Below are 18,218 nucleotides of genomic sequence, written 5' to 3'. Positions count from 1 at the left end.
CTAGTCACAGTTACACAACCAGTGGCGGTGCGTCAGAGGAACTGATAGAGGCTGAATCTCTATTTTTATTCAATTTACTTAGTAATTTGCATAACTTAGTAAGAGTTTTAATAATTTTTCTGTCAAACGAAGAAGCCTACGTGAGTTTGTACAATACCTTAAAGTAGGTTGTTCAGCTGACAACAGTAAAAGTACATCTAACCAAAACAATTCCACGTATTAAATATACATATTTAGGGGGGCGAAGGAGGTTTACAATTTAACATATATCACATCACACTTTTAAAAACTCCAGAGAGTTTAATTTCATTTTGAACTGTAATTGATTTCAGAAATTAAAGGATAGGAAACAGATGTTGCTTTGAAAATGATGGCACCATTGGGAGGGTTTAAACAGAAATGACACTTACAGCCATATGGTTCTGATGAAACGCACTGATGAAGGTTTTGGACTACCATCACTGACCTTCAGCGCTCAGGCGCACTTATGTGAACAGACTGCATAAAACTTTATTGCGATTCCAGACTGCACAGGATCCAGAATATACAATCAGCTGGAATCAAGTCTGACTTATAGTTCCTGCTCCTTTTGCCTAAATGTTATTATTCCATATTTCTTCCCAAGTACATATGGCAGTATTAGCAATTTTTTCCACACTAAAAGGTCACAGACAGTCTGGCTTCAGATTCAGACACACTGCTGCATATGGCAGATGAAGGGAATCATCAGGCAAGCTGGACGCCATAGGTCACATTAGATGCTCTACACTGGATATTCAAAGGACGTGTAAGAAATCTGCAGTATTTATAACCAAGGAGTGTCAAAAAATATATATACAGTCAAGCCCCGAATTATTCATACCCCTGGCAAATTCTGACTTAAAGTTACTTTTATTCAACCAGCAAGTATTTTTTGACGAGAAATGACACAGGCTTCTCCCAAAAGATAATAAGATGATGTACAAGAGGCATTATTGTGGAAAAAAATATTTCTCAGCTTTTTTTTTTTTTTTTTTTTTACATTTGAACAAAAAGTGGCATTCATTGGGAACAGCTGTTTTAATCAAATCAACAGGTGAAAAACAGAAGCTCTCTGCTGTTGGTTTGTGGACAGTCATGGCTAAGACAAAGGAGCTAACTGAGGACCTGAGGCTGCGCATTGTGGCTGCTCACAAGTCAGGAAAGGGCTATAAGACCATATCTAAATGTTTTGAAGTTCCAGTGGCTACAGTGCAAAGTATTGTTAAAAAATACAAGATTGTGAAAAATCTGAGAGGACGTGGTCGGAAGCCAAAAGTGACACCTGTGCTGGCCAGGAGGATAGTGAGAGAGGTAAAAAAGAATCCAAGGATCACCACCAAGGCCATCCTGATGAATCTGGGCTCTGCTGGTGGCAACATCTCAAGGCAGACAGTCCAACGGACACTGCACACCGCTGGGTTTCACGGACTCAGACCAAGGAGGACACCACTTCTCCAGATAAGGCACATAAAAGCCCACTTGGCCTTTGCAAATCCTCATCTGGACAAAGAAGACGACTTCTGGTCTTCTGTTTTATGGTCAGATGAAACAAAATTTGAATTGTTTGGCCACAATGATGTAGCCTTCATTTGGCGTAAAAAAGGAGAAGCCTTCAACCCTAAGAACACCATCCCCACTGTCAAACATGGTTTTGGGTTCAGGGAAACTAATTACAGTAAACGGCACCATGAAAAAGGAGCAATACATCAGAATTCTCAACAACAACATCAGGCAGTCTGCAGAGAAACTTGGCCTTGGGCACCAGTGGACATTTCAGCACGAAAACGACCCAAAACACACAGCAAAAGTGGTGAAGAAATGGTTTGCAGACAAAAACAGTAACGTTTTGCAGTGGCCCAGCCAGAGTCCTGACTTAAATCCAATTGAGAATCTGTGGAGGGAGCTAAAGATCAGGGTGATGGCAAGGAGACCCTCCAACCTGAAAGAGTTGGAGCTCATCGCTAAAGATGAATGGGCAAAAATACCAGTGGAGACATGCAAAAAGCTGGTCAGCAATTATAGGAAGCATTTGATTGCTGTAATAGCCAATAAAAGCTTTTCTATTGATTATTGAGAAGGGTATGAATAATTTTGGACATGCCACTTTTTGTTCAAATGTAAATAAAAGATGAGTAATTTTTTTTCCACAATGATGCCTCTTTTACAGTGTCTTATTATCTTCTAGGAGACGTCTGTATCATTTCTAATAAAAAAATTTAAAAAAACTTGCTGGTTGAATAAATGTCAGAATTTGCCAGGGGTATGAATAATTTCAGACTTGACTGTATATATAAAATTGCTAAGTCCAACATAAAAATCCAAACATAAAAAAACCCACAACCCCTAAACAAATAAAAAATAAATACAAGACAAACAAAGACAAAACAAATCCAACCAATAACAAAAAAAAAAAAAAAAAAATCAAGTAAAACAAACCCCAAACATAAACACAAACAACCCCCTAAAAATATATAAACCAAACAAAAAAAACCCAAAGACAAAAAAATAAAAAAAATAAAATAAATAACAAAAACAACAACACAAATCAAAACAACAAGACAAAACCAAGTAAAACATAAAAAACAAAAACAAACCCCCTACATTTTTAAAAAAATGCATAAAAAAAAAAAAAAAAAAACCTAAACAAAGACAAACAACTTACTCATTCCTGGAGTTTATTCAATCTTTCATGTAGGGCTTCTATTCCTACAGCTATTTTCTATATTTATTTCTATTTTTATATTTATACACAACTCCACCCCATCAAACTGTCTTTGCTTTGTTTTGCGTTCCAGGACAAAACTTTGGGGTCCCTCAACATCCGGGCTGAGAAACAGGTGCTAAACCAGTTGCCGTTTCAGTGTTTGTTTTTCTGTGACTTTGTTCATTTGTTCCAGAGTACACAATGTCCCTTGAGCAAAATCCAACAAGAAGAGCGGGTGGAAGGCACCAGGTGGGGTTGGATTGGCAAGCGGACATTATGCCCTTTCACAGCGAGATCTGTCGTGGAACTGCCACGCAGAACGTAGAGTTGACTAGGCTGCAATCTGTCACCCAAGATTCATCTCGTCGTCGCTGCGCTTTCGTCCTTGCTGCAGCGCACCCCTCCTCCTTCAGACTGACAGAACCGGAGCAGCTCTCTTCAGCTGGAAACGCTCCATTTCCCACAAACCACCCATGCAAGTGACAGCGGTGATGCAGGCAGTGGCCCTGCAGAGTTCAGCCTGAGCAGCTGACACATTGAGACTGACAGCCAGCCAAAATGACGACAAGCCGCTCCGGCTGCTGCCCGTCCCACACGGGCCGATGTGGCCGTGGGACAATGCCTGTCCACGAGCTGTTATCTCAATTTCCACCTTGCTAATACTAAGCAGTGAAAACATAGCCTCAATCCACACCTGCACTAAATCTGTGCATGGCATTAAAACATGTGCTCTAAGGTTGTATTGGTTTGTATATTAATTTTTTGTTTAATCCACACCGACTCAGCCGACTATCAGGATAATGTCTCACATAGGAAGAATATGGAAGCCCATTTCTGCCAATGAATAATAATTATTTTTTTATTTACTGCAAATTTTTAAATCACAATTATGAATTTTTTCGCACGTTTTAAACTTTATCTTGCAATTCTGAGAAAAAAAGTCAGAATTGTGACTTTGTCTTGCTATTCTGTTTTTCTAAGAATTGAGTAATATAAACTCACAATTGTGTGTTATAAAGTCAGAATTGAGAGTTATAAAGTCAGAATTACGTGACAAAGTTGCAATTGCAATAGAGTTAGAATATAAACTAATCACAATATAGATATAAACTCGTAATTTTGAGAAAAGTCAGAATTGTGAGATTTAAACTGCAAGATAAGCTCGTTATCTTGTGAGAAAAAAAAACAGACTTTGTCTAGCAATACTGACTTTTTTCTTGCAATTATGAGTTTATATCACGTTTTCTCAGATCTGCATGATATAAACTCGCAATTGTGTGTTATACAGTCAGAATTGAGAGTTATGAAGTCAGAATTGTGTGATACAAAGTTGCAATTGCGATAAAGTCAGAAAAGCAAGATATAAACTTAATTTTGAGAAAAGTCAGAATTGTGAGATTTAAACAATTCTAAAATATAGTCAGAATTTGCACTTTATATCTTGGGATTTTTTTTATATTGGGGAACAGGCTTCCATAGAACACAGCTATGCAAACACAAAAAGTACAATTTCTGGTGGAACCTTTCTGGCTTCAACAGTTGCATTACCTTTACGTTTAGATTATATATATTAAAAAAAAAAAAAAAACTCTATTTGTTTTGTTTCACAGAAAAAAAACTCACAGGTTTGGTGAAGAGCGACTTTTAAATTTTTGTGTGAACTATTCCTTATTTAGAGAAGGTAAGAGGCACTTGGTTTTGGGACTGGTCTATACACAGATTATTACTAAAATGGATTTTGGTAAGGGGTCAACAGTCACTTATTTGGTTTTAAGAGGTAAGGATAGACATTGTCATCTGTAGAGGACATTTAATTGTACAGAAATCTCTAAAGTGTATAATATATCACCTACAATTTGATCCATTTTTCTAGAAATTCTATAATATACCGTTCAAAATTTTAATTCAGTAACATTTGGTTTAAAAATGAATAATTACCATTAATTCAGCAACAACTCATTAAATCGACAATTAGGCTATAAATTTTATAACAGACCCTTATTTCACATACTGTTATATTAATAAATGTTTCTTGAGCGGCAAATCAGCATGATTTCTGAAGGATCATGTGACACTGAAGACTGACGTAATGATGCTGAAAATTCAAGCTGTGTGTCACAGGAATAAATTAAATTTTAAAATATATTCAAATTCACAGTCATTTTAAATAGTTGTAATATTTCACAATTTTTGATCATATAAATGCAGCCTTTGTGAGAAAATTTGTTCACAAAAAAGAAAAAACAAAAGAAAAAACAACAACCCCATACTTTTGAATAGTTGTGTACACGAGCCAAAAATCAATTTGTGCCAATAGTTATGACTACACTAAAATACAGATAGTATTTCAGGGCCATTTTAAAAAGGAGCAATGTGCAGATTTTATACCACAAGCAGCACCACACAAAACTGCAAAAATAAAAAACGCTTTCAAAAACATTTTTGCTATTATAGAATAAAACTTTCCTAAACTCACACCAGTGGTCTAGACAATGTAAAAAAAAAGTAGGGCCACTCCAACAATGCAGAAACTGCCACAGAGCCGTACACACATCAAGCGAACATATAAATGGCTTATGCACTGCATCTGCACATCAAGCTGGGATAGGTCCAATTATTTCAAATTACACTCATTATCTTTAAGGTCAGAAACACACAGGGGCAGAAATCATTATTAAGTTCAAAAATAAGAAATGCACTTCTATTTATAAATCACAACTAAAGCAGTGCAGATCACACAGTAATGCAAGGTCAGGTGTCTGCATCAGTAAAGCCAAGATACAATATGTCTCTGATGCCATCTGGAGCCAAAGCGGAGTAATTCTACATACGCAAGACCCAGATCTACACAAACTCCACACTCTGTATTTTATAACAGTTGACATTATTCCAGAGTGATTAATAAATTATTATACTCCACTAAGAATATGAATTATGCATGCATCTAATAATGTCTATATAATGCATATAAATAAATAATATGCAGAGAAATTCAGAAGAAACTCTTTCAAAACATATTCACTCAGCAAAATCAAACAGAGCAGAGCAACTGAAGATGTGAGTGAGTGAGTGAGTGAGTGAGTGAGTGACAGAATCTAACAGATCTTATGTTTCTCCTCTGAGTTAAAGATGAGATATACTCCTTGCTCCTGACCTCGGTGAACGTGAAACAAATTCAAAGCCAAACAAACCAGTTTAGCTGGATCAACATAAAAGCAACAAGTGTTTGCTGACAGTAAGTATTTTTACATGTTTGCCAATATGGTTGGGCGTTGAAAGGTGACTTGAGTAAAAGTCAGACAGATGACACTTCAGTCAATGAATTAGAAAACGTTGACGTTTCAAATTTGAAATACGGTAACACTTTATAATAACTATCCGTTATAACTAGTTAATAGATCATTAATAAACTGTTAGTTAATGGGTTATAAATGACTTGTTAAATAGCAGTTAATAGTTTGTTAATTATTTATAACTGTGCCTTATAGATAGCCAATAGATAACTTACAAGCTGTTAGTTAACAAGTTATAAATGACTTGTTAACTGTATTTTAATGATTTATAACTATACCTAATAAATTAGTAATAGATCATGGACAAGCTGTTAGTAAATTACTTACTAAAGACTTGTTAAGTATCAGTTAATAGTTTATATATGTTATTGGGACGTTATTCTAAAGTTGTAACTATTCTTCATTTATTAACTGTTAGTAAATGAGGAATAGTTGCAACTTTAGAATAACGTCCCAATAACATACATAACCTAATAACTAACACTTAACTAATACATTAACTCACACTTTACAGATCAGTTGTTCATAGTTTGTTAACCATCTACTAATAAAAGTGAAACATGGTAGAACAGCAAATGGATCGCCGCTGGTTCACTCAGTATAGAGGGTCCAAGGTGTGATAAAACATGTTCATATCAATAATGCCAATGGCTAGATTTTTATTTATTTTGTTTTCATGTTTAGCACAAAAAGTGCCCAAACCTCAGAAAAGCCTATGGGTGGAACAAGGTTGAGGTACAAAAATTGTGTATTTTAAATATCACATCAAATTTCTGTAGCTTGAACTTGTTCCATCCATTGGCTGTTCTACAAAGTACAAAGTCACTGGTATTAGTAGATGGTTAACTATGAACAACTGATCTGTAAAGTGTGAGTTAATGTATTAGTTAAGTGTTAGTTATTAGCTTATGTATGTTATTGGGACGTTATTCTAAAATTGCAACTATTCCTCATTTACTAACAGTAAATAAATGAAGAATAGTTGCAACTTTAGAATAACGTCCCAATAACATATATAAACTATTAAATGATACTTAACAAGTCTTTAGTAAGTAATTTACTAACAGCTTGTTCATGATCTATTACTAATTTATTAGGTATAGTTATAAATCATTAAAATACAGTTAACAAGTCATTTATAACTTGTTAACTAACAGCTTGTAAGCTATCTATTGGCTATCTATAAGGCACAGTTATAAATAATTAACAAACTATTAACTGTTATTTAACAAGTCATTTATTCCTCATTAACTAACAGTTTATTAATGGTCTATTAACTAGTTATAACGGATAGTTATTATAAAGTGTTACCTGAAATACTATCTTAACACAGCTAATTGTGCAGAAACAAATACAGTGGTGTGAAGTGTTGGCCCCCTTAATTAATTTTTTTGCATGTTTGTCACACTTTAATGTTTCAGATCATCAAACAAATTTAAATATTAATCAACAATAACACAAGTAAACAACATGCAGTTTTTGAATGAAGGGTTTTTTTATGAAAGGAAAAAAAAAAAAGTCCAAACCCACATGGCCCTGTGTGAAAAAGTGGCCCCTCCCCCCTGTCAAAACATAACTGTGGTTTATCACACTTGAGTTCAGTTTCTCCAAAGAAATTCAGGAACAAATGAGAAAGAAAGTAATTGAGATTTATCAGTCTGGAAAAGGTTATAAAGCCATTTCTAAAGCTTTGGGACTCCAGCGAACCACAGTGAGAGCCATTATCCACAAATGGCGAAAACATGAAACAGTGGTGAACCTTCTCAGGAGTGGCCGGCAGCGACGACTCATCCAAGAGGTCACAAAAGACCCCACAACAACATCTAAAGAACTGCAGGCCTCTCTTGGCTCAGTTAAGGTCAGTGTTCATGACTCCACCATAAGAAAGAGACTGGGCAAAAATAGCCTGCATGCCAGAGTTCCAAGACGAAAACCGCTGCTGAGCAAAAAGAACATAAAGGCTCGTCTCAGTTTTGCCAGAACACATCTTGATGATCCCCAAGACTTTTGGTAAAATACTCTCTGGACTGACGAGACAAAAGTTGAACTTTTTGGAAGGTGTGTGTCCCATTACATCTGGCGCAAAAGTAACAGCATTTCAGAAAAAGAACATCATACCAACAGTAAAATATGGAGGTGGTAGTGTGATGGTCTGGGGCTGTTTTGCTGCTTCTGGACCTGGAAGACTTGCTGTGATAATGAAACCATGAATTCTGCTGTCTACCAAAAAATCCTGGAGGAAAATGTCCGGCCATCTGTTCGTGACCTCAAGCTGAAGCGAACTTGGGTTCTGCAGCAGGACAATGATCCAAAACACACCAGCAAATCTACCTCTGTATGGCTGAAGAAAAACAAAATGAAGACTTTGGAGTCCTGACCTGAATCCTATTGAGATGCTGTGGCATGACCTTAAAAAAGCGGTTCATGCTCGAAAACCCTCTAATGTGGCTGAATTACAACAATTCTGCCAAGATGAGTGGGCCAAAATTCCTGCACAGCGCTGTAACAGACTCATCGCAAGTTATCGCAAACGCTTGATTGCAGTTGTTGCTGCTAAGGGTGGCCCAACCAGTTATTCAGTTTAGGGGGCAAACACTTTTTCCACATAGAGCCATGTGGGTTTGGATTTTGTTTTCCCTTCATAATAAAAAAACTTCATTCAAAAATTGCATGTTGTGTTTACTTGTGTTATCTTTGATGAATATTTAAATGAGTTTGATGATCTGAAACATTAAAGTGTGATAAACATGCAAAAAATCAGGAAGGGGGCCAACATTTTTTCACACCACTGTATAAGTGGCAAACTGTGGCATTTAAAAAAAAAAAATGTTTGTTTGAACATCACAACCAGCTGAAAACCACAAAAAAATTAAGCTTTGAGAATGTTTTTTTATGCACAAAGAAAAACAAATAATGAGTTAATCCTGAACGTGCGCTGAAAAAAATTGTTGAATTAGGGGTGTGCGATATGACGATTTTTGATCGTGGATTAAAATGATTAAAATGTCTCCACAATCTGCTTTTCAATACATATCGTAGTATCGTGCTACAGTGTGTCTCCGTCTCTACGTATATACTGTACAACACGACATACATTTACTCATGGGACACTGCACTTATTCGCATTCGCAATCACAAAAGTACATTATTTGCATGTGAAAATGTATAGTCAATGTATAATTTATGTATATAGTGTATATAGTGTTTTATTTTTATATTTGTTAATTAAATTTTTTGAATGCTACTGAAAAATACACCTACTGTAGCTGAAAATTAAAGCACTGTTTGTTTAATTTGTATATTATGTGTATTTGTAACATGTAGCCTATCTTTGTTCTTATTTTTTAATAACAAAGATAAAATAATGACAGATTTTTTCTCTTCGCCCACTTTGGCCTAAATATCTGCCATCCTTTTTGTTTTATTTTTGTATATTAAGATTTTGGTTTTAAAATAGGGAAATTAGTTTGGTTGTACTGCTCAGGAAACTTGCAAAATAGTAAAACCAACATGACAAACAATCCTGATATTTCTGAAAAAAAAAAAAAAAAAAAAAAAAAAAACTACGTTGAATAAAGTGAAGGGTTTTATTTTGCAATAACAACTGGATGGATGTACATTATCCTGCTTATTACAAGGCTGCTTGCCATAGAACTAAATAATTAGACACAAAATATTGATAATATTTGAGTTGAAGAATTTGAACGCAAAGCTTCCGTAAAGAAAGCTGTTACTGGCAAGTGGCAAGTTCAAACTAGACGGCATTTCACCACATGAATAATTATGCCAATAAAAGACACCGATTTAAGATTACACCGTTTTAACATCTTTCCAGTTTGTTACAGTGAGGGAAACAATTATTTGATCCCCTGCTGACTTCGTACGTTTGCCCATTGACAAAGAAATCAGTCTATAATTTTATTGGTAGGTTCATTTTAACAGTGAGACAAAAAAACTGAAAAATGCATTTTAAAATAAGTTCAAAAATATATATTTGCATTTTAATGAGTGAAATAAGTATTTGATCCCCTATCAATTAGCAAGATTTCTGGCATCCAGGTGTCTTTTATACAGGTAACAAAATGAGATTAGGAGCACTGCCATTAAGAAAGTGCTCCTAATCTCAGCTTTGTTACCTGTATAAAAGACACCTGTCCACAGAAGCAATCAATCAATTAGATTCCAAACTCTCCACCATGGCCAAGACCAAAGAGCTGTCCAAGGATATCAGGGACAAGATTGTAGACCTACACAAGGTCTACACAAGATTATTTGCAAAAGGAAGAAACACAAAATAACTGTCAATCTCCCTTGGTCTGGAGCTCCATGCAAGATCTCACCTCGTGGACACACCTTGCGCCAACAAGGTCCCCCTGCTCAAGAATGCACATGCACAGGGCTGTCAGAAGTTTGCCAATGAACATATGAATGATTGGAAATGGGTGGTGGATGGGTATTCCAGCATGACAATGACCCAAAACACACGGCCAAAGGCAACAAAGAAGTGGCTCACAAGAAGAACATTAAGATCCTGGAGTGGCCTAGCCTGTCTCCAGACATTAATCCTGTAGAAAACCTGGAAGGAGCTGAAGTTTCGAGTTGTCAAACATCAGCCTCGAAACCTTAATGACTTGGAGAGGATCTGCAAAGAGGAGTGGGACAAAATCCCTCCTAAGATATGTCAAAACCTGGTGGCCAACTACAAGAAACGTCTGACCTTTGTGATTGCCAACAAGGGTTTTGCCACCAAGTACTAGATCATGTTTTGTCAAACACTTATTTCACAAGAAAATAAATGCTCCTAGCAAGCAAATAGCGCCAACTGCAGTTACCCAGATGAGCCTGTGTTATTAGTTTTTACCGGTTGTTATTGGGGAATAACATCCCTCAAAATGTGGTGACTGACCAATTAGAATAGAGTATTTCACAGCTGTGTATTAATATAGGACAGGATAGAGATGACAGGAAGCGAAGTGAGAGAAAGAGGAGGAGGACGGGATCAGGAAAGGTCCTCCTACCGGGATTCTAACTCTGGAAGATGCCCGTAGCACAATGGCGCTATATGTTGGCACGCTACACACAAGGCTATCAGCGCCAACATGCTTTGTGTTTTTAGGGGGTTTTCACATATAATACACTTTAATTAACCAAACACAGTTCAGTTAGAGTGAACCAGCTACAAGTGACTTATTATTGTGTTCACAATGCAAGTGGACTAAAAAGGGAACTCAACTGAACCACAAATGGACCCAAAATTAATTGTATTTTCTGCAATGAAAAGTACATTTTATTTGATCATTTGGGGTGTTCACATATGCTTGGTATATCGCCCTGAAAACACTTTGAGTGCTCAGATGCACTAGGTGTGAAAACACCCTAAAACAATGCATCAAAAGTAGTGTAAAATGTATCTCAAAATCTCTGCATTCCCCTGTAGCCTTGCTGTTTCTGAACACAAATGCTTTTATTTTTGCTAACTAATTATACTACATTAAGGCATTAAACTACAAGCCTAGAATATAAATCAATAACGCTATTAAATCCATCATGTTATTTCAAAACCCCATTTGCTCTCTCCTGTAATTATCTGCCAGCTGACACACACTTACAGCTTCTGGGATATCGTTTGATCTGTGTATCGGGAACATCACAATCAACTGATTGCTTGAGCTGCAAGCCACATTTCTAAAAACATCTTCTGAGGCTGTTAAAATCCTGAAGACATCCATAAAGGGCTGTTGCTGGATTAAAGGGGGTTGGGATGCTCTCGGCTCTAGCGCTCGCAGCCTCTCTGTTGCGAATAGGATGCGAGAGAGAGTGTATGCGTGTGTATGGGGAGATTTGTCTGCGCTTCTGTCTCATGAATCACTCCTGCACACAGGCCTGTAGAGTGGGCGTCAGTGATCACAGTTCACGGTTACGTAAGTCCTCCCAGCAGCCTGCTGGAGCTGCTGTCTGCTGTGGCAAACCATCTGCCACTCAGTCTCCTTCAATGGAGGCATTGCCGGTGTGTCTCTCCAGCACTCTGTCCTTTTAAAGAAATAGTTTGCCCAGCTCTGTCATTATTTACTCACCCTCATGTCAGTACAAAACCGTTTGGTGTCATTTCTTATGGTTTCATGCCACACAACGACTACTCAGAGATCACATCATGCTCTAAAATAGTCCATACTATGCCTACGCCACATTCCATGTTTTTTTTTTTTAGATATACGCATGTACTTATAGATACTTGTGGCACTTTGGACCAAGACCGTGCACAGTGATTTTTATGTTGATAGGACAAATGGTTCTGTATTTATAGCCATTTCAATTTTTTTCCCTCTTATAGCACCACCAAGGGGCATAGCTCCGCAGATTGAGCTCTTACATAAGTGTTCTGAGTTTGGTGAAGATATATCATTCTATTCTGGAGTTATAGCCATTTTACTAAAAGGGGCATTGTTCCTTTCGAACGTTTTGGCGTCTTTTTGTGATGGTCGAAAGTTTGACTCTTTTTATAATTAATTCACTCCAGAGAATCTTTCTGCACTGGTTTGGTTCTGATCAGGCGAAAAACCTAGGACTACTTCGCAAAAGTGCGTTTCAAAAATCCAACATACTCAAAAAAATGTCCAGGCTCCCGACTGAATCTGGGCGTGAGCCAAGAATTTCAAAGACATAAGACACTTGAGCTTGCGACCGACGGTTTAGGAGTCATGAGCGATTTTGTACTTTTGATCGCTGTAGAGCCCCCGTCAGGGCAATTGGGGTGAGCCTATGTCACGTTGTCGGTGGCGTGAGTACCACCAACCCACCAAGTTTCAAGTCTCTACGACTTACGGTTTGGTCTGCACAATCAGATTTATGTGGAGATTGTTAGAATGGCACTATGCAATTGAACCACTAAAAAAACATCATACAGGTTTAGAGTGTGAGGTAAATAACTATCCATTAAAAAATTGAGTAAACACAGTGGAGCTGGTTGTGTTTTGTTTACCTTGGCTTTCTTCATACGATTCATCACATTCCCAAGGTCCTCCATGTCGATGACGGAGCCATGAGACTTCTCTTCCTCAGTGGAGGACTCTGCATCACTGCTGGACTCCATCAGCTCATCCTGAAAACCAAAAACAGCTATAAGCTTTGGGGGGCATATCTATATTATATCTAAACCATGAAATGATACACGTGTCCAGGGAAGTGAACCAGTGGCCCCTGCAGCTGTACGATTGTACATATTGTGGGCACCATGAGCCCTTTGACTGACCAGAGAAATGTTTTTCCTGCAAATATTTCAGTAGTTATTATGTATGTCTAATATTTTTTTTAAGTGAACCAGTGATGCCAATCATTTGTGACTTAATCATTCTTTTGAATCGGTTCTTTCTCTCTAATGAATTAGCTAACAGGTTTGTAAAATGCAATCTCAACTGATTCACATTTTTTGGACCACTCTCTCACTGAATCTTCAGAAACAATTTTTTAGGCAGTAAAGTATCAAGATACTTAAAGGAGAAGTTCACTTCCAGAATGAAAATTTACAGATCATTTACCCCCTTGTCATCCAAGATGTTCATGTCTTTCTTTCTTCAGTCATAAAGAAATTATGTTTTTTGAGGAAAACATTTCAGGATTTCTCTCCATACAGTGGACTTCTATGGTGCCCGCAAGTTTGAACTTCCAAAATGCAGTTTAAATGCAGCTTCAAAGGGCACTAAGCGATCCCAGCCGAGGAAGAAGGGTCTTATCTAGTGAAACAATCGGTTATTTTCTAAAAAATACAATTTATATACCTTTTAACCTCAAATGCTTATTTTGTCTAGCTCTGGGTGTACTCAGTGTATAAAGAAATTAGATAAGACTCTTATTCCTTGGCTGGGATCGTTTAGAGTCCTTTGAAGCTCAAAAACCTTATTTCTTTTCATTGAAGAAAGAGAGAAATAAACATCTCAGATGACATGGGGATGAGTACAATATCAGGAAATTTTAATTCAGGAACTAATCCTTTAATATTTACATAAATGCTAGACATAATCTATAGAAATCAAATAAAAAAAAATTCCCTCTGTGCATACCTGAGGAAATCCTGCATGTACCCCTGAGGTGATCATATTAAAAGTCAACATGTCATGGCAATAATGTTGGGCTGGATTTGATCCATCAGGATTTAGTGGGATATAATATTATTGGCTAAACTTGTCCAAGTCACCACCATGATACTAGGTGCATCTAGGTTAGCAGGGGTGCTCTGGGTGGTGGTTTACCATGAAAAAAAGCCCTCTATAATATTGTGGTCTCTAGATATGGCTCACCTCCCAGCTTCTCTGGATTTGTGGGAAAAATTGCAAGTTTGATAGCTTAGAGAGTAGGCATGTGCACCACGACTAATTTCACTAATATTTAAATAGAAATGTAGTATCTGACTACTTGACCAGTCTAACCAACACTCATAAGACAGTCTGTATAAGTCATCTTTTTGAAATCAAAAAGAGACGCAAAACAGTTCTGCTGTGGCTTTAAAACTATTTTGTTGACAAAATACAGCAAAAACAGGAACTTGTGTCTAAAATGCAAGTCACTTGATATCAGCAATCATGCTGATATTTGGAGAAAAACGTGACTCTTTGTGTGATATTAACTATATCAGACATATAAATATAAATATAAAAGACAAAAGCCATACAGGGGCATATTTTCCTCCTTATCTTGAATTTTGGGGGAATTATACAAGTATTTCACGCAGTGGCAGCGTGAACTCTAAATGTGCTCTAAAAGCACAACGAATGTCGTCTAACCTACATCTCGCAGTGTGTGCATGCACTCTCTGGGTTTGTTTTTGTGATATACTCGATAATGTCAAATCATATATCGTTTAAACAACAATTATGATATTTTCGTAAATTATATATATATTGCACACCCCTACGCTGCGCTGTTTATTTGTGTGCAAGTTAGGCATTAGCAGACATTTGTTTTATTTCGTCTGGCTCTCTAGCAAGTTCTGAAAGCGTTTGATTCATGGCCTTTTAGGAACGAAATCCGCAGCCAGCTCAAGGGGAAAAATGGGGCCAGTTTTGATTTCATGTCCCCTTAAGGTTATTAAATGTTATTATTTAAAGACTCAAAGGAGTTTAACCTCATGAGAATGCGGTTTCCTAAAAGTGTTCGAGTAAAGAATATAAGATGGACATCTAAGAGAATAAAATTTCAGTAATGTCACCCCTGCTGTTCAGATCCCATTTACATGAGTGCACCACAGACTGCAGGGGAACAATCTGCTCTCGGGATGTGCAGCGCGAGAGCTGTTACCATGACTACATGTGTTCAAAGACATCAGAGAAGAGGGCTGGCTTGCCTCAGAGTTGTTCTTCTCAGCGATCGAGTGGCTGTCCTCTGCCTCCTCCTTATGTTTCTTCTTATTCTTGCAGCTGCCGTTCTTGCACTTGCCAGAACAGGCTTTCTTTTCACCCTTGGCTAGAGCCTGTAATCGGTTCAGGAACTTCGTTTTCCAGGCCTGGAAGTCGGCCTGCACGCTGCCGTGTCGGCTCTTCACCACATTGCAGTCGCCTTCTCCTCTGGTCATGATTCGGGCGCCACTCAGCATCCACAGCCACTTATCTATGTTCTTACTGACCTAGATAGAGAAAATATATTTAGTGTAAGATTCAACAATCCCATCAAAAATGGAGTGAAAAATGCTGTCTCACCGTGTTATAATGACCGACATAAACGGAGTTCCCCAGCCCAAAGACAGCGTATCTCATTCCCTTCAGGTAGGTTTTCCCATATCGGAAGTCTGTGGAGGCTTCCTCAAGCCATTTACAAAACCATTCGGCACTCTCAGTGGGCTGCCCGTCTGTGTATGTGGCCACCAGGAACACACAGATCATCTTGCTTGTGCACTAGAGAAAAATGATAAACATTAAAGGAGAAGTTCAGAAATTTCCTGATAATTTACTCACCCCCATATCATCCAAGATGTTCATGTCTTTCTTTCTTCAGTCGCAAATAAATTAAGGTTTTTGAGGAAAACATTCCAGGATAGAGGACTTCAATGGGGAAGGAGCAAATTGCAGTTTCAATGCAGCATCAAAGAACTCTACACAATCCCAGCCGAGGAATAAGGGGCTTATCTAGCGAAACGATTGGTCATTTTCTAAAAATACAAATGTATATACTTTTTAACCACAAATGCTCGTCTTGCACTTGCTCAACTTCATGCATTATGTAGTAACGTTGGAAAGATCAGGCATGAAGTAGGCAGAAGTGTTTACAAAGTGAATGTGCACAGAAAGTCAAATGCCTTTTGCAACAACAACAACAAAAAAAAAAGGTAAAACAACAATGCTGGACAATTTTGAAGTTGGAGATGAAGAACTACATGCATGTGCATCTCAGAGCTAGTGCAAGATGAGCATTTGTGGTTAAAAAGGATATAAATGTTTCTTTTTTCTAAAAATGGCTACTCGTTTCACTAGATAAGACCCTTATTCCTCAACTAGGATCTTGTAGAGCCCTATTGAGTCCAATTTGGACCTTCAACCCGTTGGCCACCATTGAAGTCCATTATATGGAGAAAAATTCTGTAATGTTATCCTCAAAAACCTTAATTTATTATATCTTGGATTAGTAAATTATCAGAAAATTTTTATTCCAATCCTTTAAGAAATATTTAACATGGTACTCTTGGAATCAGCTCTCTACTAAGAGCACTAAACGTGTCAAATGTCTGGATCTTAAGAAAAACAAACTTTTGATTGTGTGGCAAAATATGAACTAGACATTTCTTGACAGATTCTGTTATTTACCCAAACTGTTCCCTGAATAAACCATGCTATATTTATAAAAAGGTTATTGTTAACTAAAACCATAAAAAAGTACTTAAAATGATTTAAAAAAAAATACAATAAATAATAAAACTAAACTAAACTAACTAAAACAAATAAAAATTAATACCTATATAAAAATATTAAACATCAATACATTAAAGTGAGAAATCTAACTCAAAATATTATCAAAAACTTTAATAGTATATTAATGACGCTGAATAATACTGCTCGCAACACTGGAAAAACACTGCAAGTAACAAAACTCAAAAGCATTTTGAGTACAAAAGTCATTTAAGAAAATGAAAAGAATAATGGGTAAGACTTTATTTTACAGTCTCTTAACTAGTTGCTTATTAGCATGCAAATTACTAGAATATCAGGCATTTATTAGTACTAATTAAGCACATGTTAATGCCTTATTCTACATCCCTAATCCTACCAAATACCTAAACTTAACAGCTACCTCACAAACTATTAACCAACTTTTGGAATTTATTGAGGGAAAAGACACAGTTAATAGTGAATAAGTGCTCCCTATTCTAAAGTGTTACCGAATTACGTTACTACATTCTTAATACTTTTGCCCCTGGTTTCACAGACAAGGCTTAAACCTAGTCCCATACTAAAATGTAAATCTGAGCTGTTTTGACTGAAAGAAACTTGCACTGACTTATCTTAAAATATATCAGTGCCTTTGTTTTGTGTCAGGACGCACACTAGTAACGTTGTTTTCTAAGGCATGTTTATGAAAATTACTTAAATCTCCTAACTGAACTATGGTTTAATCCTGGCTTAGTCTAAACCCTGTCTGTGAAACCGGGCTTTTGGAGTTTTAATATTTAAGCTCTGTTGAAGTAAAAGGCTGGGAAATCATTTAACATTCAGCTCAGGGAGAAGTATTGTGATTAACCGCCAGCCAGAAGATCTATATTCCCTGTAAATGTTATTGTGGTAAGTGGTAATTGAAAGATAGGAAGCTCACAGTAATTCCTGTGATACTCTTAATGCTGAAAGTGAAATAGTTATTCAAGCATGACAGATCCTGAAGTTTAAAATCATCCATTTCTACCTTCTCGACTCCATGAAACTGCAAGAATTTTTTTTTTGAAGAAGAAGAAGTTGAAATTGATCAGCCTTTATGGGGCGAGTGAAGCACAAATTACGCTCACCTCCTCAGCCAGTCCGTCCTCTGGGTCATACTCTTTCATATCTACAACCTCACACTGGATCCCCTGAGCACTGATGTCTTCAGCCAGCTCATTTGCAAAACCCTAAGCAGAGTTAGAAATGGCAGTTTACAACCACATCACACATTTGCATGTAATTATTTCAGTCAAAAGATTTTTAATGTTTTTAATGAAGTCTCTTCTGCTCACCAAGCCTGCAATT

At 37.0% G+C, this 18,218-nt stretch overlaps 1 protein-coding gene across 1 annotated transcript in view; it reads right to left on the bottom strand.

Moving 5' to 3' along the window:
- tyw1 (tRNA-yW synthesizing protein 1 homolog (S. cerevisiae)) overlaps nucleotides 1–18,218 on the bottom strand; it is a 107,077-nt gene that overhangs the window by 86,631 nt on the left and 2,228 nt on the right. Inside the window, exons 4-7 of the mRNA XM_073817712.1 lie at nucleotides 17,999–18,100; nucleotides 15,708–15,902; nucleotides 15,356–15,634; nucleotides 12,998–13,117 (exon numbers count right to left, since the gene is read on the bottom strand). Of these exons, the coding sequence (XP_073673813.1) occupies nucleotides 12,998–13,117; nucleotides 15,356–15,634; nucleotides 15,708–15,902; nucleotides 17,999–18,100 (696 nt within the window). The remainder of the gene's footprint in view (nucleotides 1–12,997; nucleotides 13,118–15,355; nucleotides 15,635–15,707; nucleotides 15,903–17,998; nucleotides 18,101–18,218) is intronic.

Source organism: Garra rufa, chromosome 14, assembly GCF_049309525.1.
Source record: "Garra rufa chromosome 14, GarRuf1.0, whole genome shotgun sequence".
NCBI lineage: Eukaryota > Metazoa > Chordata > Actinopteri > Cypriniformes > Cyprinidae > Garra > Garra rufa.
The sequence above is the reverse complement of the archived record's forward strand: the minus strand, read 5'-3'. Positions and strand labels throughout refer to the sequence as shown.